At 47.7% G+C, this 26,121-nt stretch overlaps 1 protein-coding gene across 1 annotated transcript in view; it reads left to right on the forward strand.

The window, feature by feature from the left end:
• The window catches only part of PARP12 (poly(ADP-ribose) polymerase family member 12), a 41,652-nt gene that overhangs the window by 1,151 nt on the left and 14,380 nt on the right, over window positions 1-26,121 (forward strand). The window contains exons 2-6 of the mRNA XM_051835660.3: window positions 4,062-4,197; window positions 6,715-7,015; window positions 9,146-9,247; window positions 19,676-19,799; window positions 23,317-23,512. Of these exons, the coding sequence (XP_051691620.3) occupies window positions 4,062-4,197; window positions 6,715-7,015; window positions 9,146-9,247; window positions 19,676-19,799; window positions 23,317-23,512 (859 nt within the window). The remainder of the gene's footprint in view (window positions 1-4,061; window positions 4,198-6,714; window positions 7,016-9,145; window positions 9,248-19,675; window positions 19,800-23,316; window positions 23,513-26,121) is intronic.

The following is a 26,121-nucleotide window of genomic DNA, read 5'->3' on the forward strand; positions in this document are numbered from 1 at the left end:
TTCCGGGGGCAGATGGAAAAGATGGACATCGGAGGATCTTGCAGGAGGTTGTTGTGGGCCGGGTCCACAAGTGGTGAAATTCCTTCTGCCTCTGTGCCAGTAGCCAGGAGCTGTCTGACCCCTCAAGTGTATGGCAGCTTCCAGAAATAAATACCTAGATGGGAATTTTCCAAGGGAAATGCGTTGTATGAGGAATCTGAGAGAGCTGGGAATTGGCAGTAGTGTGGTAAGAGCATATAGGAGCAGTGAGGAATCTAGGGTTTCTGCTGCTGCTCTCACGGTGTTGTTGATCGACACAGCAAGAGCGTTTTAAGACCAGCACCGCGGCTCACTAGGCTAATCCTCCGCCTGCGGCGCCGGCACCCCGGGTTCTAGTCCTGCTCGGGGCGCTGGATTCTGACCCGGTTGCCTCTCTTCCAGGCCAGCTCTCTGCTGTGGCCAGGGAGTGCAGTGGAGGATGGCCCAAGTGCTTGGGCCCTGCACCCGCATGGGAGACCAGGAGGAAGCACCCGGCTCCTGGTTTCGGATCGGCACAGGGCGCCGGCTGTAGCGGCCATTTGGGGAGTGAACCAACAGAAGGAAGACCTTTCTCTCTGTCTATCTCTCTCACTAACTTTGCCTGTTAGAAAAAAAAAAGCATTTTAAGTCTGGGGATTGGGAGGAAGCCTGGGGCCCTGAAGTGGTAGTCTGGGAGACACCAGGCCGTGTATCTGGGGGCTGTGGCCTGAGTGGCTTGGAACTGAGGCAGTGTGAGGCCTCCAGGAGGGCCATGACTGGAACCCTGGGCCAATTTAACCTGCACCTCAGGGGAAGAGGAGCAGCCTACAGGGGTGAGGCACCTCAGGGGAGGAGGAGCAGCCTGCAGGGGTGAGGCACCTCAGGGGAGGAGGAGCAGCCTGCAGGGGTGAGGCACCTCAGGGGAGGAGGAGCAGCCTGCAGGGGTGAGGCACCTCAGGGGAGGAGGAGCAGCCTGCAGGGGTGAGGCACCTCAGGGAGGGAGGAGCAGCCTGCAGGGGTGAGGCACCTCAGGGGAGGAGGAGCAGCCTGCAGGGGTGAGGCACCTCAGGGGAAGAGGAGTAGCCTGCAGGGGTGAGGCACCTCAGGGAGGAGGAGCAGCCTGCAGGGATGAGGCACCTCAGGGAGGGAGGAGCAGCCTGCAGGGGTGAGGCACCTCAGGGAGGAGGAGCAGCAGCCCAGGAGGAAGTCTCACAAGATAGATCCCCTGATGGGGCTTTTTATTGTTCACAGTTGATAAAATAAAGATGGCTGCCCTATTCCTATGTTAGTTTCTGAAATTTGGGGTCAGTTTTTACTTGTCTTGGAAATCTGGAGTTTAATATTTATTGGCCTAGATGACTTGAGTCTGGTTTGTTGATTTAGAGAGAGATCTTCCATCCACAGGTTCACTCCCCTAATGGCTGCAATGACCAGGGCTGGGCCAGGCTGAAGCCAGGAGACAGGAACTCCATCTGGGTGTAAGGGAACCAAACTTGGCCCATCTTCCACTGCCTTCCCCGGAGAATTAATAGGGAGCTTGGTCAGAAATGGAGCAGTCAGGACTGAAACCAGCGCCCATATGTGACACTGGCATCACAGGTGGCGGTCTGACCTGCTGCTGCAGCTGTCCTTCTGCGACTCTACTGAGCGAGAGGGAGGTTGCAGCTGGCTGTCCTTTCTGTTCTTCTTTTGTGACTCCGCTTCTGTTCCTGAGCATCAGGGTCAGTTCTTTCAGAAACAGGCTGTCGGTCCTGCTGGAGAGCTGGGAAGGTGTCTCAGGCCCCTGACTCCCAGACCTGTGTGGGAACACAGTCGTGAGACCAGCTCACCTTGTTCTAATCTGGGCTTTGCCCTTTGCTAGCTGGTAACCTGGGCAAGTGATTTTACATAGGAGCTTTAATTTCCTTAGGGGGATAAAAGTACTCATTTCATGGGCCCCTTGAGGACTAAACGAGTTAATTCATAAAATACTTGGAAATGAATGAGTCCTTTTTAAAAAGGGCAGGCATTTGGTCCAGTAATTAAGATGCCTCTTGGGACACCTGCATCCCAGTTTGGGATTGCCTGCATTCAAGTTCTAGCTCCATTTCTGATTCCAGATTCCTGCTAATGCACACCCTGGCTCAAGTACTTTGGTCTCTGCCACTATAGACCTAGAGGGATTCCAGACTTCTGGCTGCAAGCCTGGCCCGGCCCAAGGAGATGCAGGCTTTTGGGGGCATGAACCAGTTGATGGAAGATCTCGATCTCTCTAATAAGTGAATATTAAACCTTTTAGGCATTCCGTGGTTTGTGGTGAATGCTCACTACATTTTAGTGGCCCTCCTCGTTCTCATCAGCCATCATCATTATGATTGCTAGTTATATTTAGCTCTGGCAGCACCAGTTGATTTGCTCTTCTGATGTTCTTCATTTTTCTCCTTGCGTGGCTGCTTCTCACCCTTCAAGTATTCAGCGCAGGCTTTACCTCTCTCAGCATGCTGCCTTGGTTCCTTCCTCAGCTGTCACCCCAGCCCAGACAGGGCCAGGCACCCCTTCTTCTCTGTGCTGATATATTCTGAACACAGCTGGCCTTGCACTTTCCATTCCAAACCTGTGTCATCTCTGGGCCTGTCACCTCCACTGGATGAAAGTAAGGGAGCCAAGTATGACTCCAAGGTTTTCAGTCTGTGCAGCCAAAGAGGGAAGTTGCCTTTTACTGAAATGGAAGATCACAAAGGGAAGTACTAGTTTGGGGAGTTTAGATCCGAGGTTTGGTGTTCTGGACATAGCATATGTATGTGGCAGTGTCTGAGTTGAGCAAATGCTGTCTGCCTAATTTCCGGTTCCTGGTGACCCAGGCAGTATTTGAAGGTTTGTTCTTTGGTTCTTCAGGGTGGCGTGCCAATGCTTGGCTCACAGCTAGTGCTCACCAGATGCTTGTGGATCCAAAGAATGGAGGGCAGGAGCAGAAAAAGGGCTGAGCTATTTGATGTACCCTGCTTATTTATTTAGCTCATTTTTAAGTGCTTACCTAGTGACTGGTATGCTTTGGCTCTTTGATGACAGACCTGTCATTGTCATCAAATGCCTGCTGAGAGGTGCTGTTCTGGGCCCATGACCTTGCATAGTCCCGCCTCTTCCTTGGTAAATAAGCATTAGGTATTTTTCATCGTGTAAACTTGCTGGTTTTTCCCTGGTACTTATAAACAGAATCAGGAAGTGTTTCTGAAAAATTGTCAGTGAAGATAGATTTTTACCCATTGTATCATTTTGCCAAGGCTACCATGACGAAGTACCACAGACTAGGGAGCTTTACTTAGAAATTTATTTTCTTACAGTCCTGGAGACTATAAAATCCAGGATCAGAGGGTCAGCAGATTTGATTTCTTCTGAGGCCTCTCTCTTTGGCTTGTGAATGGCTTACATGGATTTCCATGTGTGTGTGTGTGTCCCCGTCTGTCCGTGTCCGTTTGTGTCCGCCCGCCCTGATCTCTCATAAGGACACCAGCTGGACTGGACTGAGGCCTACCCTAATGAACTTATTTTAACTTAAATATCTCTTTTAAGACCCTTTGTGTTAGTCCATTTTTCATTACCTTTCAAAATACTTGGGGTGGGTATTATGAAGAAAAAAGGGTTGTTAGGCTCAAAGTTCTGAAGGTTAAAGGGCATGGCACCTGTGTCAGCTCTGGTAAGGTATCTCTGTATCACATTGTGACAGATAGCCATGACAGAATCGCGTACAGGAGTGAGTAGTCACATCACCAAACAGGAAGACAGGATCAGACGCAGGTTTTTAGTAATAGTCTTCTGGAGAGAACTAAGCAAGGTCCCACAGGAAGTAGCTTGATCCCTTTTGAGGGCATGGCCTCAACTCATCTAAGGACCTTCTACAGGTTTCACATCACCCCTATAACCCCTGGGGACCAAGCTCCTGCTAATGGACCCCAGGGGAACAAACCACATCTGGGCCATGGCACCCTGTTTCCAGTACATCCCGAAGTTCTGGGAATTAGGACTCCAACATAGCAATTTTGAGGAGATACAATGCAGCCTATAACCCCATCTCTACTTCTTTACAGGAAGAACTGTAGAAACAATCACAGCTTGACGACTGATCACAACCTGAGTGTGCTGAGAACTCATGGTGTTGACCACCTCAGCTATACTGAGCTGTGCCAACTCTTATTTCAGAATGATCCATCGCTTTTGCCAGAAGTGAGTGCCAGTGGGGATGGGGAGCTGCTTTATAAGTAACAGAAGAACGGTAACATGGCTGGAAGACAGGGACGTTCTGTGTCTGAAGGGAAGCCGAGGACCCTATCCTGACCAAGAACCCAAAGACCTGGATTGAATTCCTGATTCTACTTTCTAGGCCTATAACACTGGACTGACTTGGCACTCCTTAAAACCTCCTCTCCTTCCCTGTCATTTGGGCTGGGAGCTCCTTTCCTGGGTTTCTGTGAGGTTGAGGGAACCTGTCTGGCCTGCACCTACAGAAATGTGTTACACAGAACTGAAGGGGATGAGAGACTCCAGGAAGTCTAACTCCTATTCAGCAGGGATTGAAACCACATTGGTGGCCAGCTCTGGGCCAGGTTGATCTGTGGAGAAGCCTTCCAGAGTGGCAGGCACGTGACTGCTTATTCAGTCACACCCAGGGAAGTTTGAACTATAGTTGATAGGAATTCACAGATTGTGTTTGGATGTCTGCACTGGTCCTGGATTAGCTCAGCAGCCACCAATATGGGATCGATACGCAAGAGAGTCACTGGGGTACAGAGCAGGAGTGGGGAGAGCCTTTTGACCACAGCAAGGTGGATCTAGCATTTGGCAGGAGAGAAGGAAGGAAGTGGCCGATGGGAGGAGATGCTGACGCAGCATAGTCCCAGGAAAGTCCCACTGGGTCCGGAGGAGGTGTTTGTGCTGAAGCCGCCGTTGGAAGCCTGCTTTGGGAACTCTGCTCTGGCCTGGGCCGAGCCAGGCCTCGGTGTGAATAGGTAGCAGCTCTGCAGGGCAGCAGCTGGGTCACGAGTGTTATCACAGTGTAAGTGGCTGGTGCGTAATAGGTGTCAACTTCTTTAGCCTTTTGGAAATTAGTAGTGACTTAAATTCAGCTAGCTTGATGGGATATCCACTGCAGGTCAGGCACCTGTGGTCAGGAGATAAAAGGTCCCATGGTGCCTTTTCAGCAGGCACATTGAATAGTGAGGCAAGTCAGCGGGTGATTGGAATACTGCCTTTGAGATGCTCTGAGAGCCTGCACTCTGGTCTCTAGTGTGCACTTTGGGCCCTGGGCATGGCACCCTAGGGTAGATGACGTCAGCTGTGAGAGCTTAAGGTTGCATGAGGTGAGAGGAGGTGAAGAGAGGGAGATCTAGGAAGAGGAGCTGGTTCTCGGGCTGCCCCAGAGAGAAGGGAGCCTGCACAGTCGGGGGACCTCATGTGCCTCAGCATGATCCGAATGTGGGGGGACAGAGGCTGCTTCATATAGGCTTTCTGTATATCAGGAGTGAGTGTGTGTGTGTTTAGAGGAGGCATTGAGTCTGGAGAGTGGGCATTAACAATTTAGAGCAGTCATCTTGTCAGTTGTATGAAAACTAAATCAGAAGAAGGTGGCAGTAAGTGACCCGTTGCAAGTGTGTTGTGGCCTTTGCTTGGATGTGTAGACAGGCTGAGAACACACTGCCAGCAAATGGGAGCTGAGACCCTAGACGCCGACCCAGTGTGCCTTTCCTGCCAGGGCTTCTGCTCTTGGGCTAGCACCTTACTAGATGGCCAGTTGGGGGCAGCCGTATCAATCCGGCACCCATATCATATAGGCTCCTTCATGTATTTTGCCTTTGATCTCAACAACAGCCCTGTGATGTTGATAGCATTATTCCCATTTTTACAGGTTAAAAACTGAACTAGAGCTGATGTGCGGCTTGCCCCAAGGTCAGATAGCGAGTAAATGGCTGAACTGAAGTCAAGGCCCAGCCCTCTGGCTTTTCCCTCAGGGTTTCACTTCCCAGAGTAGGTCTTTGCTGATCTAAGCCTCAGTTTCACAGCCTCTGTGGCATTCCGGCATCTGTGAAATGGAATATCTGAGAGTTGGGTGGGTGGTTCCTTGGTGGTCTCTGGCCTGGTTCTCATTTCCAGGAATTAGGTGTGTGGAGGAGAGGGAACGGATTAAAGTTCAAGTCCCAGGTGTGCCAGTACCCCAGTTCAATAGCATTGTGCCAGCTGCTGAACTTCTCTGAGTCTGATTGCTCCCTTGAGACGTGAGAGGCTAGTATTTGGTCTTGCCTAATATGCTTTCAACCCCAAGAGCCTCTTTGACTCTGGATTGTATAAAAGCAAGTTGGGAGATTCGAGGGCCTGGGGTAGTGGAGAGTTGGCAAGTCCATCAAGGAAGAGTGTAAACAGATCATTAAGATGCTGCCATCTGATTGACATTAAAATACCATTTCATGTGAAGGGCACGGCTGTGGTCACTTTGAAGTTCTTTAGGTTTCCCCAGTGGAGGGGCTCGTTCTGGGCAGTGTGCTCTCCACCTGGTTCCCATTTTAGCCAAGGCGTGTGTTGGCAGCTATGGCTAGAGTGAGGGATGTTCTCATAGCTTTGGACTGTGTAGATGAAGTCACAGCCATGGCTTTGGGGTCCTGCCTCTTGTAGCCTGTGAGCTGGTCAGTGGGGAGATGGTGTCCTGTCAGGCCTTCCTGAGCGGTTATTTTTTCCCCTCTTTGTCAACAGATCTGTCTGCATTACAACAAAGGAGATGGACCCTATGGCTCTTGTACCTTTCAAAAGCAGTGTGTCAAACTCCATGTCTGCCAGTACTTTTTACAGGGAGAGTGCAGGTTTGGCACCCACTGTAAGAGGTCTCATGTCTTCTCCAATTCTGAGAATCTGGAGAAACTGGAGAAGTTGGGCATGAGCTCGAGCCTGTTGGGTAGGCTGTCCTCCATCTACAGAAACGCACTGGACATCAAGGAGAAGAGCTCTTCCTCCAGCAGAGGGCACCCTCCCACCGCAGGCCAGCCGGCGACTTCTGGTAAGGGGGGAGGAGCTCCAGGCCCGGCTGGAGGCGTGGATTCCAGGTGGCTACTGCACTGAGACTTTGGGCAAGCGTGGGCTTCTGTTAATAAAATAAGCTTGGTTCTTTTCTAGCTAGGGAAGGACTGTGAAGGTGTTCTAGACAACTTAACTCGGTGGTGGGGAGTGGATTCCACATGGGCTTAATCTACACTGAAATTGGGGAATCAGCTGCAGCCCTGTGCACTCACCCTCCGTTCCTACCCCTCAAGACAGCTTGCCTTTCAGTGAGGGACCCCAAAGTTAGGAGTGCCAGGCTGTACAACTCTAAGGGTGCCCTTTGCATTGTATCCTGGTTTTTTTTTTTTACTTTTTTTTTGGTAAAAATAAATTTTTACTTATTTGAAAGGTAGAGTTACACAGAGAAAGGGAGAGACAGATACAGAGAGACAGAAATAGAGATCTTTCATCTGCTTGTTCACTCCTCACATGGCTGCAATGGCCATGGCTGGCCAAAACCAGGAGCCTGGAACTCCATCCGTGTCTCCCACATGGGTGGGAGTGACCTAAGCATTTGGGCCACCTTCTGCTAGCTTCCCAGGTGTATTAGCAGGGAGCTGGATCAAAAGTGGAGCAGCCAGCATTTGAACCCATGCTAATATGGGATGCTGGTGTCACAGGTCGGGGCTTAACCCGCTGCACCTCAATGCTAGCCCCTGTTTCGATTTTTAAAAATGAGTGGGAAAAAAAAGCACATTTTAGTTTTGGGTCTTGGCCATCTTCCTCACTTTGGCAAATGGAATTTTTCTGCCTTGTTCCATGCTTGTCTTAAGCACTACAGTGCCTGGTCTGTAGTGGGTACTCAGAGAAGTGAGTGCACTAGGATACTGTGTTTATACAAATTTATTTCCATTTTAAATTTATGTTTGAGGGGCATAGAAAGAAAGAAATTCCTGTTTACTGGTTCATATCCAAATGCCTGAAACTGCTGGGGTTGGGCTGGGCCGAAGCTGGGAACTTGGTCTAGGTCTCACACGTGGGTGTTAGAGACCCAGTCACTTGCGTGAGCATTGCTGCCTTCCAGGGTCCAAATAAGCAAGAGCGGGACTGGTACTGGGCACTGAACTCAGACACTCTGGTGGCTATGAGCGTCTTAACTCCTAAACCCGACGCTCTCCCCTGGACTTCCACTTACTTGAGAATCAGGGGCAAGGGGACTCCTATCTGCTAGTTCACCCTCAAATGCCTGCCATGGCCAAAAGTGTGAAACGCATTCCAGCTCTCCCACATGGGTGGCAGGGACCCAGCTACTTGACCCATCACCTGCTGCCTCCCAGAGTCTGTAGTGACAAGTAGCTGGAATTGGGAGTGGAGCTGGGACCCAGGGACTCCAGTATGGGAGGTGGACAGGTTCTAAGAGCAGTTACTGCTGCCCTGGGCGAGAGTGATGTGACTTTCAGGGTCCCACAGGTGGGGTTTTGAGTTCCATCCCATGGTGTATCTGAGGGACTTAATTAAAAAAAGGATGGGGAGGAAGATGAATGGCAAAATAACAAGTGATTCTGAACGAAATTGCTATTGCTAATGAGTTTTATATGCTTGTTTAGGGATGAGTGAGTAGGGGTGAATGTAACAGGTAAAGACTCGTTGCAGTAGGACTAACGAAAGTAAACTGAAAGCACTTACAGGCCTTTTTAAATGAAGATCCTTAGAAAATTAAACTTTCATTTTGAGATGTAAGCTTTCCATTTATTGCCTTTTTCTTGTTTTTTTTTTTTTTTTAACCAATTCTAAAAGTTCACTCACAAGTGTTTTTGACATAGAACTCTATCTAGTTTGTAAAAAGTAGCCCTCTGCTTACCCTCTCGTAGAAAACTGGGTGACAGACAGAGTGGATAAAGAAGCCTGTCCCTGGTGAGCGCCATGTAACCTTAGGTTTCTAGCCCCTCCCTGAAAAGGAGGGAGCCTGCCCCGTGTCTGGGGTACTTTCACCTGTAGCAGAACAAGGTTTTCTCAGCTAGCCTTCCCACTTTTGTCACATGCGGAGAGATGAATGGATCCTCTTTCCTCCTTAGTGCCTTGCACTACTGTAACCCCATATCAGAGGCTGTGCTGGAAGCTGACACGTCTTTGTGGTATCTCTTTGTAGAAAGAAGAGGCAGTTCAGGTCCTGTGTCCCCAAGCACTCCTAACCAGGAGGAGAGTGATCAGATCTGCTTGTATCATATCCGGAAAAGTTGTAGCTTTCAAGGTAAGTCGGCAGAGCCCCTTCATTCCACTTGCTTCTGGTTCCTGGAGCTCTACCCTGTTGGACACCTCCAGAGTGCACTGGGGCCTGGCTCTCTAATCTAACCAGTTCTGAAGTTACTCTGTGGGGGGAATTGAGGAAACTAGATGAGTTTTAGCCAGCATATCTGTTAGTTTAATGCTGCAATTGAATGTCAAGTGTTGACCTTCGGTCAGCTTACCATGAGGTCACAGGCCTACGTGAGACAGGGATGCTCAGTCTAGGGGATCAGAGGTGTCACTTCCAAAGGGTGAGAATAGACTTAGGGCCTTAGAAACTGGCAAAGACCTTACTGAGGATGATATTTGTGTTGGCTCTTGGGGGTGAGGAATTGTGTAAATTGGAGGTTTATTCTGTGTTGTCCAGTGAACCCCACACTCCCTCTTTGATCAGAAGAAGCAGTCCTATTTATGTGTGTATCTGTGTTTTCATTCAGCCTTTGTTTTCTTCATAACTGCTGTCCTGGGCTTTGATAAAAGATTCTTGTAAAATTCAGTGACACCCCTTAAAAGAACCACTAAACTGCTTGTTTCATTTTTCAGTCTTTAAAAATTATCCAAGCAGTTCGTGACTACTTGGACTTTGTAAGAGAGTCCAAGAATACAGACTAAAGCATGAAGTCCTTCGTCCTTCCACAAAGTAAACACTTGCTCTGTGGTTGTGGTGTTTACTTTATGTGTTTGTAATATGGAAGAATGTCATAATGTATTCAACCTGCTTTTATTCGACACTATTTGGAGATGGTTTTGCCATGTCAATATATGTACATCAACCTGATTTTTATTTTTAAAGATTTATTTATTATTTGAAAGGCAGAGTGACAAAAAGATCGATCAATCTTCCATCCTCTGGGTCACTTCCTAAATGGCCACAATGACCAGAGCTGGGTCAGTCAGGAGCCAGGAGGTTCTCCTGGGTCCCCTACATAGGTGCAGGGGCCCGAGAATTTGGGCTGCCATCTACTGCTTTCCCAGGCTCATTAGCAGGGATCTGGATCATTAGTGGAGCAGCCGGCACTCAAACTGGTGCACATATGGGATGCTGGCACTGCGGGCCAGGGCTTTAATTAGCTGTGCCACAGCGCCGACCCCCACCAACCTCAATTTTAAAATAACTGTGCAGGGGCCGGCACTGTGATGCAGTAGGCTTCCGCCTGTGGCGCAGGCATCCCATATGGGCACCGGTTCAAGTCCCGGTTGCTCCACTTCCAATCCAGCTCTGTGCTATGGCCTAGGAAAACAGAAGATGGCCCAAGTCCTTGGGCCCCTGCGCCCACATGGGAGACCTGGAAGAAGCTCCTTGCTTCTGGCTTTGGATTGGCACAGCTCCAGCCATTGCAGCCAATTGGGGAGTGAGCCAGCAGATAGAAGATTGATCTCTCTCTCTCTCTCTCTTTTTCTCTGTTTGCCTTTCCTTCTCTCTGTGTAATGCTTTCAAATAAATAAATCTTTTAAAAAGAAGAACGACGACTGTGCAGTGTTTAATTATAGTTCTATTCCGTTGAGCATCTGAGTATGCCTGTATATTTCCATAGACTCCTGGAAATGGAATATTAGGTCACAGAATATACACCATATATAAGGAGTCTTCAGAAAGTTCATGGAAAATGCATATTGTGAAATTTTTGAAGATTTTATTTATTTGAAAGGCATAGAGAAGGGTCTTGAAAGTCAGAGTTACACAGAAGGAGAGGCAGAGAGAGAGAGAGAGGTCTTCCATCCGCTGGTTCACTCCTCAGTTGGCCGCAACGGCCAGAGCCGTGCCGATCCGATGCCAGGAGCCAGGAGTTTCTTACGGGTCTCCCATAAGATGGACTTGGGCCATCTTCTACTGCTTTCCCAGGCCATAGCAGAGAGCTGGATTGGAAGTGGAGCAGTTGGGACCTGAACCGGCACCCATATGGGATGCTGACATTGCAGGCAGTGGCTTTACCCACGTTACCACAGCGCCGGCCCTTCAAAGCATTTTCAAAATAAACACAGGTCGTTCGTTGACCCTCCTGAAGGTCAACAAGCAAAATGTCTTGAACATCCGAAAAAGAAAAAAACCTTTCGCCGTGATCCTGACTCTTGACCAGTCTGCTTTGGCTTTGCCTGGGCCACTTTCACTTTTGGTGACCATTGCCATGATTGTTCTCCAGGGGATCCTCCTGGTAAAGCTGTGCTTTGTCTCTTCTTCCAGTTCTTTGAAAAAAATGCTTCAGGATTTGGATCCCACTAAACTGAAAGCTCTTGTCGATAGCTCATCTGGGCACGACAGTTTGACCCTCTTGAGCATAAAGTGTGCTAACTTTAATTTTCAGTCGGAATTATGTAAACTGAGCCATTTGGGATGTCTGGTGTCAGCCCTCTTTAATCAGGGAGTGAAGAAGGTAAATTGTGTCTTCACAAATTGATGTGGATGGTCTGCTGCTGCAGGCTTCGTATTCAACATTGTCTTACCCTTCTTAACAGGAATTACTCATTTGTAAACTGCTGGTTTCTTTAGGGCATTGTCCCCAGAACTTTTTTTTTTTTTGACAGGCAGAGTGGACAGAGACAGAAAGGTCTTCCTTTTGCCATTGGTTCACCCTCCAATGGCCGCCGCGGCTGGTGCGCTGTGGCCAGCGCACCGTGCCTATCCAAAGGCAGGAGCCAGGTGCTTCTCCTGGTCTCCCATGGGGTGCAGGCCCAAGCACTTGGGCCATCCTCCACTGCACTCCCGGGCCACAGCAGAGAGCTGGCCTGGAAGAGGGGCAACCGGGACAGAATCCGGTGCCCCGACCGGGACTAGAACCCGGTGTGCCGGCGCCGCAAGGTGGAGGATTAGCCTAGTGAGCTGCGGCGCTGGCCTGTCCCCATAACTTTTAAAGATTTGTTTGAAAATCAGAGTTACGGGCCAGCGCCACGGCTCACTAGGCTAATCCTCCGCCTTGCGGCGCCGGCACACTGGGTTCTAGTCCCGGTCGGGGCACCGGATTCTGTCCCGGTTGCCCCTCTTCCAGGCCAGCTCTCTGCTGTGGCCCGGGAGTGCAGTGGAGGATGGCCCAAGTGCTTGGGCCTGCACCCCATGGGAGACCAGGAGAAGCACCTGGCTCCTGCCATCGGATCAGTGCGGTGCGCCGGCCGCAGCGCGCCGGCCATGGCGGCCATTGGAGGGTGAACCAACGGCAAAAGGAAGCCCTTTCTCTCTCTCTCTCTCACTGTCCACTCTGCCTGTCCAAAAAAAAAAAAAAAATCAGAGTTACACAGAGAGACAAGGAGAGGCGTGGGGTAGGGGGTGGGGGGGCCTTCCATCCGCTGGTTCACTTCCCAGTTGGCCACAGTGGCCGGAGCTGTGCTTATCTGAAGCCAGGAGCCAGGAGCTTCTTCCGGGTCTCCCATGTGGGTTCTGGGGCCCAAGGACTTGGGCTATCTTTTACTGCTGTCCCAGGTCATAACAAAGAGCTGGATTGGAAGTGGTGGAAGTGGAGCCGCTGGGTCTTGAACCGGTGCCCATATGGGATGCTGGCACTGCAGGCGGTGGCTTTATCCGCTGCGTCACAGTGACGGCCCCTAACCTTTTCATTAAGTATCAGTGATTCCACCGTTCTTCCACTCAATCTTCACCATCAATTTGAGGTTTGTTCTTACAGTTTTAGCAGAATTTATGTTGTTGTGATAGGGTCTCTTTTCAAATTGATGTTTCATCTTTCTCAGGGCCTCAAATTGTATATTGCTCAGACATGTTCTAAGAAGTGAATACAAGTTTATTAGTGCAAAAAAACTTAATCCATGCATGGGTTTTTCATAATATACATTTCCCATGAACTTTTGGAAAATCCTTATATATATTAAAGAATGTATGTGATTTCAGAAGATTTTAATTAGAAATGTACAAATAAAAAAAATCAGTCTCCCTCACACTGTTTTTCACAGCATCCAGGTTTATTTCAAGAATAAACTGTAATAACCCATTCCTTGAATATTCCCCCACAGAAAGACTTTATATGTCTGCTAGTGTATGTCTGGTTTCACTCTTAATGGAGGTACACTGGCACACTCTTTCCTACCCCGAGTTTATCACTTAACTAGATGTTTAACTGTTTAGAATTACTATATATTCTTGTGGTTCAAAATTTAAAACGTAGAAAAATGAGGTCTTTCCTCATATTTCTCCACCCACCCAGTTCCCTTCAACAATAAATATGTGCAAAGGCAGTCATCGCTCAGTACCTTCTGGGTGTTGATTCCAGGAAACCTGCAGATGCTATGATCTGCTGATGCTCAAGTCCCTTATGTAATTTGGCTTAGTGTCTTTGTGCATCCTCCCATGTACTTTGTTTATTTTTGGAAACTTCTTTTTTAAATTTATTCTTAATTTAAAAAAATATTTATTTATTTGAAAGAGTTAGGGACACAAAGAGGGATCTTCCATCTGCTGGTTCACTCCGCAGATGGACACAATGACTAGGGCTGGGCCAGGCCAAAGCCAGGAGCCGAGGGCTTCCTCTGGGTGTCCCACATGGGTGGCAGGGGCTCAAGCACTTGGGCCATCTGCTGCTGCTTTTCCCAGACTAATAGCAGGCAGCTGGATTGGAAGTGGAGTAACTGGGACATGAACCGTTGCCCACGTGGGATGCTGGAGTCTCAGGTTGTAACTTTACTTGCTGTGCCAGAAATCCGGCCATGTGAGTTGTCTTTTTTTAGATTTTTAAAAAACTAATAAAAACAGAACAGATTTCATGTATTTCACAGATAAAATAAAAGAATATGACACCTCCCTTCCCTCCCTCCTCTTTCCTTTTAATTTAATTTTTATGATAATGTTTTTTAAAGATTTATTTATTTTAATTTATTTGAAAGGCAGAGTTACAGGGATATGAGGGGACAGAGAGAGAGTGAGAGAGATCTTCCATCTACTGGTTCATTCCCGCCAAATGGCCTCAACAGCCAGGGTTGGGCCAGGCTGAAGCTGGGAGCTTAGAGCTTCTTCCAGGTATCCACATGGGTGCAGGGGTCCAGGCACTTGGGCCATCTTCTACTGCTTTCCCAGGCACATTAGCAGGGAGCCGGGTTGGAAGGAGTAGCCAAGACTTGAACTGGCACCCATATGGGATGCCAGCATTGCAGGTGGAGACATCACCTGCTACGCAACAATGCTGGCTCCATGATAATATTTTTAAAATTTACTTTATAATCACTTAATCCTCATTTAATCCTCACTTAATCCTCCACTAAGATCAGAGTTCAAGAAAAAGTAGAAATTCCACAATTCCACAGGAGTGTAGTCAAGGACTATAAACAATCAAATCCTAAGATGTTATTTTCACTCATTTACATTAATTTTTTTGTACTGCTTGCACAAATCAGAGAAGACATATTTGTCTTTTTGGGTCTGGTTTATTTCACTAAGCATAATGACCTCCAGGTAAATCATCTTTTGCAAAAGGCAGAATTTCATTCTTTTTTATGGCTGAGCAATGTAGTATTGCATATATATATATATATATATACACACACACACACACACACACACACACACACACATACACACCACATTTTCTTTATCCAGTCATCTGGGCATCTGTGTTGACTGTGGATTGAGCTGCTATGCACATGGGGGTACAGGTAACTTTCATATGCTGATTTCATTTTCTTTGGATATATTCCCAAGAGTGGAATGGCTGAGTAATATGGTATACCGATCTATGTTTAGATTTCTGAGAAATATCCATACTGTCTTCCATAATGGTTGTACCAGTTTACATTCTCACCAACCATACTTTTTTAGGTGACTTTTTTCTCCACATCCTCACCAGCATTTGTTGTTTTTGATTTTTGGAAGATAGCCATTCTAACTGGGTGAGGTAAAACCTCATTGTGGTTTTTATTTGCATTTTCTTTGATACCTAGAAATCCTGAGCATTTTTTCATGTGTATCTTGGCCATTTGTATTTAATCCTTTGAAAAATGCCTGTTGATCTCCCTTGCCCATTTCTTAGCTGTGTGTGTGTGTGTGTGTGTGTGTGTTGAGTTCTTGAGCTCCTCACACATTTCAGATATTGATCTCTTATCAGATGCATACTGTGTGGAATGATTTCTGGGGTTTCTGTTCTGATCTGTTGGTCCATATGTCTGTTCTTGTGCCAGTACCAGGCTGTTTTGATTGTAACAACCTTGTAGTATGTCTTGAAATCTAGTATTGTTATGCCTCTTGGCTTTGTTTTTATTGTTTAAGACTGATTTAGCTATTTGGTATCTCTTGTGTTTCCACATGAATTTTAGATCTGAAAAGAATGTATGTTATTTTGATGGGATCACATTGAATTTGTAAATTGCTTTGGGTAGAATGGACATTTTGATAATTCTTCCAGTCTGTGAACATGGAAGATTTTTCCCTTTATTGTGTGTGCTGTCTTCTATTCCTTTCCTTAATGTTTTATAATTTTCATTGTAGAGCTCTTTTACATCCTAGATTAATTGGAGAATTTAGTCCATTTACATTCAAGATTATTATTGATAAGTAATGACCCAGTCCTGCCATTTTTCCATCAATATTCCTATTGTTTGTTTTGGATCTTCTTTGTACTTTTACTAGGAGCTTTTCTGCCTTCACATTATTTCATCAGGTGAGTGTCTGTGTTTCTGTGTGTAGTACATCCTTAAGTGTCATTAGTAAGACTGAAATTCTTTCAATTTTTGTTTAAGTTCTTTATTTGTGTAGTATTCTGGGTTTACAGGTTTTTTCTCTTAGGGTTTGGACTGTATCTTTCCATTCTCTCCTTGAATGTAGGCTTTCTGTTGAGAAATCTGTCGGGTCTTTTTGGAGATCCTTTAAAGGTAATCAGGTATTTCTCTCCTGCACATTTTAGGAAGTTTTCTTTATGTTTTACTTTTTTTTTTTTTTTTTTTTTTTTTTTTTTTTTTTTTTGACAGGCAGAGTGGACAGTGAGAGAGAGACAGAGAGAAAGGTCTTCCTTTGCCGTTGGTTCACCCTCCAATGGCCGCCGCGGCCAGCACACCGCGCTGATCCGATGGCAGGAGCCAGGAGCCAGGTGCTTCTCCTGGTCTCCCATGGGGTGCAGGGCCCAAGCACCTGGGCCATCCTCCACTGCACTCCCTGGCCACAGCAGAGGGCTGGCCTGGAAGAGGGGCAACCGGGACAGAATCCGGCGCCCCGACCGGGACTAGAACCCGGTGTGCTGGCGCCGCTAGGCGGAGGATTAGCTTAGTGAGCCGCGGCACCGGCCATGTTTTACTTTTTAAAGTTTGATTATAATGTGTCGTGGTAAAGATCTTGTCTGATCATACTTATTTGGGACTCTGTGAGCTTACTGTATTTGGATGTCAGTGTCTTTCTCCACATTGGGGAGACTTCTGTTATTATTTCACTGAATAAGTTTTCTAAGTCATTTTGTTTTCCATTTCTTCAGAAGTTCCCAGGACACACATATTTGGTCACTTGATAGTATCCCAGAGATCCTGAATGCTGTTATTGATTTTTCTATCTTTTTCCTTCCTTTTAAAATATCTATTTCAAATGATTTTTCTTCTAACTTGGATATTCTTTCTTCTGCCTCGCTGAGTCTGTTGCTAAGGCTTTCCACTGTATTTTTCATTTGACTTATTGAATCCTTCATTTTTAATATTTCAGTTTGATTTTTTTAATGTCCTCTATCTTCCTGAAGAATTTCTCATCCATGTCAGGTACTGATTGATTTCAGGTAACTACTTCTCTGTGCTTTTGCGTAATCTTACAATCATTCCTTTGAACTCTTTTCAGGCATTTGTCCGTCTCTTCTTCACGGTCTAATACCGATGCATAGTTGTGTTCCTTTCGGGAATCATGTCTTCCTTGCTCGTTTCTTGCTTCTGTTTACTTTTACACACTGGAATCACTTGTTGGTATCTCCTGAAGGCCTTGTTCTTGGAAATGTGCCTCCGTGGCTTGTTGCAATGTCTGCATTTTTACCGTGGGTATTCAGAGGTGTGTGCTGGGTGGGGCGGGGAGCTCCGGCCAGCGTTGTGGGTGGGGCAAGAGTCCACAGTGCCACTCAGGCTGGGCGTGGTGGATCTCCATTGACTGCCGTCAGTCGGGGGAGGGGATGATCACACTGGTGCGTTCACAGCCTCAGTCCTTCTCTGTGCCAAGGGGTGCCAACTGATCTCACAGTTCCTGTGTACCCCACCCGCTCAGGCACACAAACCCACTACAAGGTCCCTTCTCAGTCACATTAGGTGAGTGTCCATAGACCCAACCACACCTCACCCCTTCTCAGTTTCATGGCCTCTGCAGACCTCACAGTCACAGGGTGCAGGGCATTGTTCCCGGACTGAGCTGCCCAGCCCACAGGGGTCAGTTGCAACTCTGCCTCAGCAAGCTGAGTCTGGCACTTTGGTGGGGGAAGAGAGGGAATCAGCATGGCCTCCCTTCACGGAGCTAAATGGGTGCCCTGTCTCCCACCAGCTCTTTAAGCTGGACTCCCATTCACTGGGGACCGTGCAGTTCTCCCTCAGATGCAGCCCACTGGTGGTGCCTGGGCCGCTGCAGCCTCCATTGGCCTTGCCTGCCCCTCGCCACCGGGCACTCGGGAGGGGGCGAGCAGGGGAGCAGCCTGGGCTCCTTTCATGGCACTGGGTGCACGCCCCGCCCCCGCCGCCCCTCCAGGCCCCCCCCCCCCCCGCCGCCCCTCCAGGCCCCCGCCCCCCCGCCGCCCCTCCAGGCCCCGCCGCCCCTCCAGGCTGTACTCAGTCTGGAGACCTCAGAGCTCTCCCATAGACAGAATCACTGCAGCCCCTCTCCCCTTCTCTGGGGCATGGCGTCTCCCTACCTTGTGCAGGCCGTGGGAGTTGCTGGCAGTGTCCCGCTGGCTCCTGTGTGTGCACTGTCTGAAGCTCCCTGTAGCTTTCCCGCTGCCCCTGGGAATGCAGCCCTTCACTTGTTTCTTTGGTATCTTCCTGTGGTTAAAATCAGTGTCTCTTTTCTCTTTTCAGCCATCTTCCATTTCCCTCCTATGTACTTTCAGTCATCTCTAGATTAGATGTTTGTTTACTTGAGGGGCAGAGGGAGAGAAAGCAAGATCCTATCTATTGGTTTACTCACCAAATGTACGTGTTGACTGGGATAGCTAACCTGAGTCTGGGAGCCAGGTCTCCCTTGTGGGTGACAGGGACCCTGCTACTTGAGTTAGCACCTTCTGCCTTCCAGGGTAAGTACTGGCAGGAAGGTGGAGCCAGGACTTGAACCCAGGTGCTCAGATAGGAGATGTAGGCATCCATCTGGTATCTTTAGTGCTAGGCCAAACACACACCCTTTCGGTTGCTTTTGGTGCCTAACACAGTGTAAGTACTGTGTGAATAGTTGATACATGCAGAAATAATGAGGACAACAAAAGTCTGTAAATATTCAATACAGATATAATTTTTTTTATCAAATATCTTGATCCAAGCATGGTTGAATCCTCAGGTGCTGAGTGCATAGATGTGGAGGGCTGACTGTGTACCCTATATTTCCACCCCTGTATTTGAGTCTTCCTGCGCTTTGTTCTCTTCCTACCTGATAGCCTGTATCTTAGCAGTAGCTTCTTGTTGGAGGGCAGTGAGCTCTCCGTGCCTGTCTTTCCTTTCTCCATGTGCTCCCCTGTGTGAATGTAGAAGAACCTCATGGAGGCTGCTGGAACGTGGAGAGGAGACTGTGCGTGTTTTTCTAGGTAGCAGGGCTGGCTTGAGCAGATGTGAAGCAGGCAGGCAGCAAGTGCTCAAAGTGACAACACGCAGGTGAGGACCTGGCTGCAAGGAGAATGGGGAAGGAGCGGGGGAACAGCCGGCTGGACACCGCAGATCTGGGCCGTGTGTAAGCGTCAGCGGGGGTAGAGCAGTGCACGTGAGGACCTGTAAGGAGGTGGGGATATTTTGAGGAGGGGTGAATCTCTGGGTACCTGGAAGAGATCCAAGCAGCTGGCATCACACTGCTGATGTACCTTTGGTGTAGGACATGTCAGGGTGGGGGTGAGGTGCTGGCACAGATGAATCTCTCTGAAGTTGTACACAGGCCACAGGTGTAGCAATATTGAGCAGTCAGAGTGCATCCAGTGGGGACGGGATCTTTAGCTTTCTCATGATCAGCTTATTTACTGTCATATAGTGAAATTCATAGATGGTGTAACCTACTGACATGTCTATTTTTAAGAATCAGTGTAAGAGCCTGTTAAAAAGGGAGCCATAAAAAGAAGATGCATAATATAAAAAATGTATATATTTCAATACCTACATGCTAAGTGTGACTGCACTAAAAAAATAATAAATTAGAACTACCTCCTGAATTTCCAGAATATTCTTGGGTTAGTTAGCAGTACACCCCCTTTGACAGTTATAGGGCTAAGCCATGCTATGTGCTACCGTGCTGTCTGTCTGCTTTCTATTTTTATTCCAGATAAGTGCTATAGAGTTCATTTCCATTTGCCATATCGATGGCAGTTCCTGGATGGAGGCAAATGGAGGGATTTGGATAAAATGGAGCTTATTGAAGAGGCGTACAGCAATCCCAGGAAAGACAGGTAGGAATAATGTCACTGTTTCTGCTTTGTCTCTGTTTTTTTTTTTTTTTTTCTAAAAGATGTATTTATTTATTTGAAAGGTAGAGCCACAGAGAGGGAAAGGTAGGGGGAGGGGGGGAGGGGAAGAAGAGAGATTGATTGATATTGTCCATCCTCTGATTCACTCCCCAAATGGCCACAGCAGCCAGGGGTAGGCCAGGCCACAGCCAGGAGACTGGGTCTCCCATGTGGGTGCAGAGGCACTTGGGCAATCTTCCACTGCTTTCCCAGGTGCATTGGCAGGGAGCTGAATCGGAAGTGGAGCAGCCGAAAGTTGAACCAGTACGCATATGGGATGCTGGTGCTGCAGGCAGTGGCTTTACCTGCTAGGCCACAGCGCCAGCCCGTGACTGGGTCTTTGTGTGCACCGTGAGGAGTTTGGTTTAAACAGCATGTTTGCTTTGGATGTCTCTCCCCACACCTAAGCCTGGTCTAGAGCTGGAAGCTCTGGGCTGGAAATTGAAAGTTCGTGTTCACACAGGCATTTGGGGGGCGCTCTTCTCCCGCCTTCCTTTCATTTCAGGGAGGAGCTACAGGTAAAGAAGATGTACCAAGACAAAGTTCTCAACTACTTGCTCCTGGGATCAGTCCTGTACCTATTATATGCTCATTTATTAGTGCAGCAAAGCAAGAAATGATGATTTATAAGGTTTTAGCCTTTTCTGTAAACTTACACAGCTGAACTCTTTATTGTTTAAACTCTTTTTGATTTTTCTAAACGTGTTTCAGTATTTTCACTCAGTCATTCCAGAGTAAATAGGAATGTTCTGGGTAGCTTTATTTTCAGATACGAGGCTACTGCAAGAAGTTCCTAGAAAAGTGGGTTTAAGAAAATTTATTTGGATGAAAAACATTTTTAAAATCCATGTGTAGTTTTTTTATAATGTGCATTTTCCACAGACTTTTTGAAGACCTCATGTACTTAGCAGATCTTGAATTCAGCTTGTTAAAATACCTTGCCTAGAAAGGAATCAAAGCCTGGTCTTTAAGTATATAAAAATAAATTTTAATTTGGAGCACATTGCAAATTGATATTGGTAAATAAGTAACTGAGGCAAATTAATTCCCCTAGAATTGTTAAATAACTCACTTACTACCCCAGACTTTTTTTGAGGCAAAATATACATGATCGTGAACTGCAAAGCTGTAAGTATGCAGTTCAGTGAGTTTTCACAGATGCGTACCCTCTTCTAGCCAACCTGCTTTGTTTTATGTTTCCTAACTTCTGTTCCATTCTCTTTCTTTGGCATTCAGGGGAATTTTGCTGTTTCCACCCTGCCTCCCAGTTCACTAGTTCAGCCCCATCTAAGATTTAGTATGTCCCACCTAACGGATTTGTAAATTTTAATTATTATTTGCTTGTAAAAGTTCCGTCTTTTAGTCTCTTGATCTTTACTGGTGTTTTGGATCCTCGTTGCAGTGCCTGGAACACTAGTGTCACAGCTTTTGGTGTTCTGTTTGTTGTTGCTGACTTTGCTCCTGGTATCTTGTCTCCACATGTGCTTTGCGAATTGATTTTCAGCTCATGGTTGATGGAACTTTTCTTTGTGGAAATACTTTTGAGTCCTGAGTTAAAGGTGAATTGCTCCGGAGAGGGCTTGTGTTCACTTCTCCGGGAGACCTTGGATCTTCCTTTCACACAGAAATTGTGAATCAGCCTGAACATTTTGTGAGGCTTGAGTGGTTTTTGAGCTTTTCTCCTCCATCAAGAGCTGACGTTGAATGCAGGCAAGTTTCCTGTGCAAGGCAGGTCTCTCACCGAGCCCCCTTCCTCTTTTCCAAGGACATGTATCTTTTAGGGTCCTAGTTTTAGGCAGAAGTTCTTGTTTGAGATCCAGCCTCCTCCTTTACTCAGATTGTAGCTACAGTTATTGATTATCTCCCCTTTGCTACTAGAAAAAAAGGCTCTGGTTGTTATGTGTTGATACTGCCCTTGGACAGCTGCAGGCTTCAGCCCTCACTTACCTCTGGTTGTACTCCTTGCCTTGGGTCTTCAGGCAGTAGTGCACAGAGGAAGGAAGCCTAGCCTGACCTGGTGGCTGTGTAGCTGAGCGCTTCCCTTAAATCCCAGCTCTGCCGTCTACCGAATGCTTGATCTTGGGTAGGTTTCTAGCCTTCCTGGGCTTCTGCTTTCCCGCCTGTGAAGTGGAGATCGTAGTCTCAAACCTCTTAGAGTGGTGAAGACTTAATCTCTTAAAATAGTCATCTCTCAGGGTCTGCAGGCTGTTGGTTCCAGGACTCTGTGGACACCTCAATCTGCAGATGACCAGTAGGTCCCTTAGATAAATGGTGTAGCATTTTCACATAACTTCCACACTCCCTCCTGTGTGCTTTCTTTATTTGTGAAGTGTCCTGGGACAATCAGTTATTTTTTAAGATTTATTTATTTATTTCAAAGGCAGAATTTCAGAGAGGCAGAGGCAGAAAAGAGAGAGAGGTTGAGAGGTTGAGAGTTCTTCCTGCTGTGCGACAGCCAGAGCTCTGCTGATTGGAAGCCAGGTGCCTGGAGCTTCTTCCGGGTCTCCCGTGTGGGTGCAGGGGCCCGAGGACTTGGGCCATCTTCAGTGCCACTGCTTTCCCAGGCCACAGCAGAGAGCTGGATTGGGAGTGGAGCGGCGCCCATATGGCATGCCGGCACTGTAGGCTTTATCCTCTACGCCACAGTGCCGGTCCCCTCCTGTATACTTCAAATCATCTCCAACCTAATACCAGGTAAATGCTGTATACATTATACTGTATTGTTTAGGGAATAATGACAAGCAAAAAAGTTTACATATTCAGAGCAAATGCAGTTTGCCTTTTCCTGACATTTTCAGTCTGTGGGGGCCACATCTGCAGCTGTGGAGTCTGTGACTGGAGGGCAGACTAGGATCTGCTCACATCGTAAATACTCAGTGGATGTTAACTGCTGGGATTTTTGGCCTCTAAGGACTTCCTTTTCGTTCCAGCTCTGCATTACATTTTATTTACCTAGGATTTTTAAAATTTGTTTGTTTTCACTTATTTCAAGGGCAAAGAGAGAGAAATCTCCCATTCCTCTTTTCACTCCCCAAATGCTTGCAGCAGCTCGGGTGGGGCCGGTGCAAACCCACATGTCTGGAACTCAGTCTGGGTCTCTCATGCGGGTGGCACAAGCCTAACTGCTTGGGCCGTCGCTGCTGCCTCCCAGGATGCACAGTAGCAAGAAGCTGGAAATGGAAGTGGGGCCAGGACTTGAACCAGGTGCTCTGATACGGAAAGTGGGCCTCTCAAGGGGTGTCCTAATCCAATAGCTGTGGCAAATGCCAGCCCTCAGCAATGCGTGTTATAGAGGAATACTCCAGCCAGCCGTTTCTGTATTTCTTAGTGAAAGGAACTTTCATGATACCTATTTTACCCTGATTTTACTATTTTGTACAGCAAAACCGACCTGAAAAAGCACTCTTTACCCCTGAAAGCACTTTTTAAACACGTGTGTGGCCTTTCTTTTCTTTCGCAGCGTTCTGTGTACCACGCCGGTCAGCGGCTTTCGCTTTGAAACTCTGTATTTCGACTCCATGATGTTTGGTCCTGTGCGGGCTCGCCGGCTCTCCACAGCCTCCTCTGTCACCAGACCCCCACACTTCATCCTCACCACTGAGTGGGTGTGGTACTGGACTGATGAGTTTGGTTCTTGGCAGGAATATGGAAAACAAGTAAGTAGGATGGAAAGAGGGTGATTATTCACCCTGGTGATTTAGGGTGGGGGAGCCATTCCAAATGCAAGCACAAACAGCATCACCAAGACCATCTTTGGTACAGCTAAAGCCCCCAAGGTCCCGGGATGATGCACTGGCTTTTGGGGGGATTATGGCAAAACCAGATAATTTGGGGTTCATTTGTATGAGCTTCCATCTTTGAACAATTAGATATCTGTTGGCTCGTGAGAACTGAATGACAAAAAGTTAAGAGATCAAGTTTCTTAACTGGTTTTGTTAAATGAGATAGAAAGATGCCTCCCACTTGTTGACCAGGTAACTCCAGAGTTCGTGACTGTGTGTGAACATGTGTTTGTGTAGCTGTGGCATAAAGTCTAAGTGTTTTCAAAGTTCCTTTCTGCCATTTCTACAACTTTACAGAAGGTGACCACGTATAGGGAAACTGATTCATATCAGATATTGATTTGGAGTATAGGTCAGGTAGCTGCTGCTGCGAGTTACTTGAAGATGCTCATGGCTGACTCGTATTAAAGGGAGTCCCTGGTCACTTGTAGACGTACAAGTGTAGGGAGACCATGGTTTATGTAGGGACTCCCTCTGAAGTGAAAATGGAGATACGTGATCTGATAGATATGTGTACTCTCGGGGTTATTAAAGGCTAAATTAAAGCTCTAGTTTCTTGTTCTTCACTCAAGGTAGAGTGTTTTTTTCCTCTGCCCACTCTGACGTCCCCCTTTGTCCCTGATGCATTCCTCAGGCCCACAGGGTGCATAGTAGGACTTGAGGTGTTTAAACAGTCCTTGGTCAGTTGAAGGAGAAGGTATTGCCTGTGTCTGCTGGTCAGTTGGAGACAGGCAGTCTCAGCAGTGGCCAGCTCCCTTGCACCCCAGCACCAGCTCTCCCCACCCTGCTCCACCCTGCCTCTCTTCCCCAGCGACTCCCTCAGTGTGCTGTGGCCTGAGTTGGTCAGGAACAGAGGGCAAGAGTCTGTCTTGACAGGGAGCTTACCTGGTTACAGGAGGAGGTACGGTGGCAGACACTGAGCATCCCTGGCCGCCTGGTGGGGTAACGTGGGGCGCTGGGGGCACCCCATGCAGAAGCTGTGTTTCCCTGGAATTTCAGAGTGAGTTGTCACACTCTGGGGGTTGGTGGACTTCCTCCTCCAGTAACCCCTCCTTTAGCTTCCCCTTCCCCATGCCCTCTCACTCCTTTGTGGAGGTGCACAGACTCATTTAGGAGTTTGAGAACCTGTGGGGATGAGCTACACGTGGAGGTCACTGATGAACCCACTTGCCGCTGGGCTCTGGCGACAAAGCCGTGGACGTGCCGAGTTCCAGCTGCACGGTCTCATTTGTGCCATTAGCCAGTCAGCCCCACAGGATGATCTCTGCATTCGTTGTCTCTCACATTTCTGCTGTAACCTCATACTTGGATTTCTTAGTTCTCTGCTAATTGCCACTTCAAGACAGCTTTCTCCCGATTCTCAGAAACACTAGATTCTTTGCTGTCTGAACTCAAGATGTGCCCAGGCATTCCATGTCAACAGTTACCTGGTGGTTCCCCGGGAAAACATGGGAACTGTTTCTTCCACATCTCATTAGTGCCTCAAGGTGCAAAACTTGGATCTCCCGCAACTTGACACACAATGTGGCTGCCATTGTTGGTCTCTCCTTCCAGGCCGCCCCCTGCCCCTCAACCTTGGAGAAAAAACTCTTTTTTTCCTTCTGCTTAAGCGCCTGTACCTTCCCCGCTCTCTGGCGACCCCGTCTTCAGGGATTTTGACCGAAGGCTGGGGTGCGGACGGGGTGGTGTGTCCAGCCGCTTGTGTCCTCCCCTTCTGTTCCTTTCCACTCCTTGCTTTGTTTCCTCAGACCAAAAAGGGAGGGATTTTTTTCCCTTTTCTCCTTGTTGTGTGGAAGGACTTTGTATGCTGTATCCCTTTGCTTTCCCCACTCTTGTCTAGTGCGTTAGAAGGAAGGTGGAGTTCAGAAGCTGAAGCACAGCCCCCATATAAGACCATAAAGGAAGAGGCTGCTTCAAGAATCATACACCCTTTCGGCCCTTTCCAAATGGCCTCAGTGAGACCAGCTCATTTTGTACCTCCGACTCGGACATCTTTTTTCTCCCTAAAGCTTTTCTGAGTCCCACCTTGTCTCAGTCATTCTCGGTAACTCCTCAGCTTCTGCAGTGTGCCAGACAGGCCTGCGTGGGGCCTTGAGTGTGGCATAGCAAAATGTCCACTCGCCTTTGCCGCCTCTGTGCTGCTGGACCAAGTTGCCAGAGGCAGGTTGGATCTTGTTCCTTTTATTGTTCTGTGACACCTAGAACGTGTGACGCAGGAGTGGTTGTACAAGCGGGAGTAAGAAACTACAGGAACAGAGGAGTTAAGGATTCAGCAAGTTCTGTTTTAGTTGTTAGTGCGATGTCGAATATAATGATGCTAGTTAGCAAGTAGTGAGTGCTGTTTGTTGTAGCTGATGTGCTGCGTGCTCTGCGTGCCTTGTAATTATGCTTCTGAGCTGTGAGGATGTGTAGCCCTGCTGTATGACAGGAGAGCATGGGCTAAGTACTGTTACTATCACCGTTGTACAGTTGCGGTAACAGGG

The sequence above is a fragment of the Oryctolagus cuniculus genome, chromosome 3, assembly GCF_051225735.1.
Source record: "Oryctolagus cuniculus isolate XC-2025 breed Fujian yellow rabbit chromosome 3, ASM5122573v1, whole genome shotgun sequence".
NCBI lineage: Eukaryota > Metazoa > Chordata > Mammalia > Lagomorpha > Leporidae > Oryctolagus > Oryctolagus cuniculus.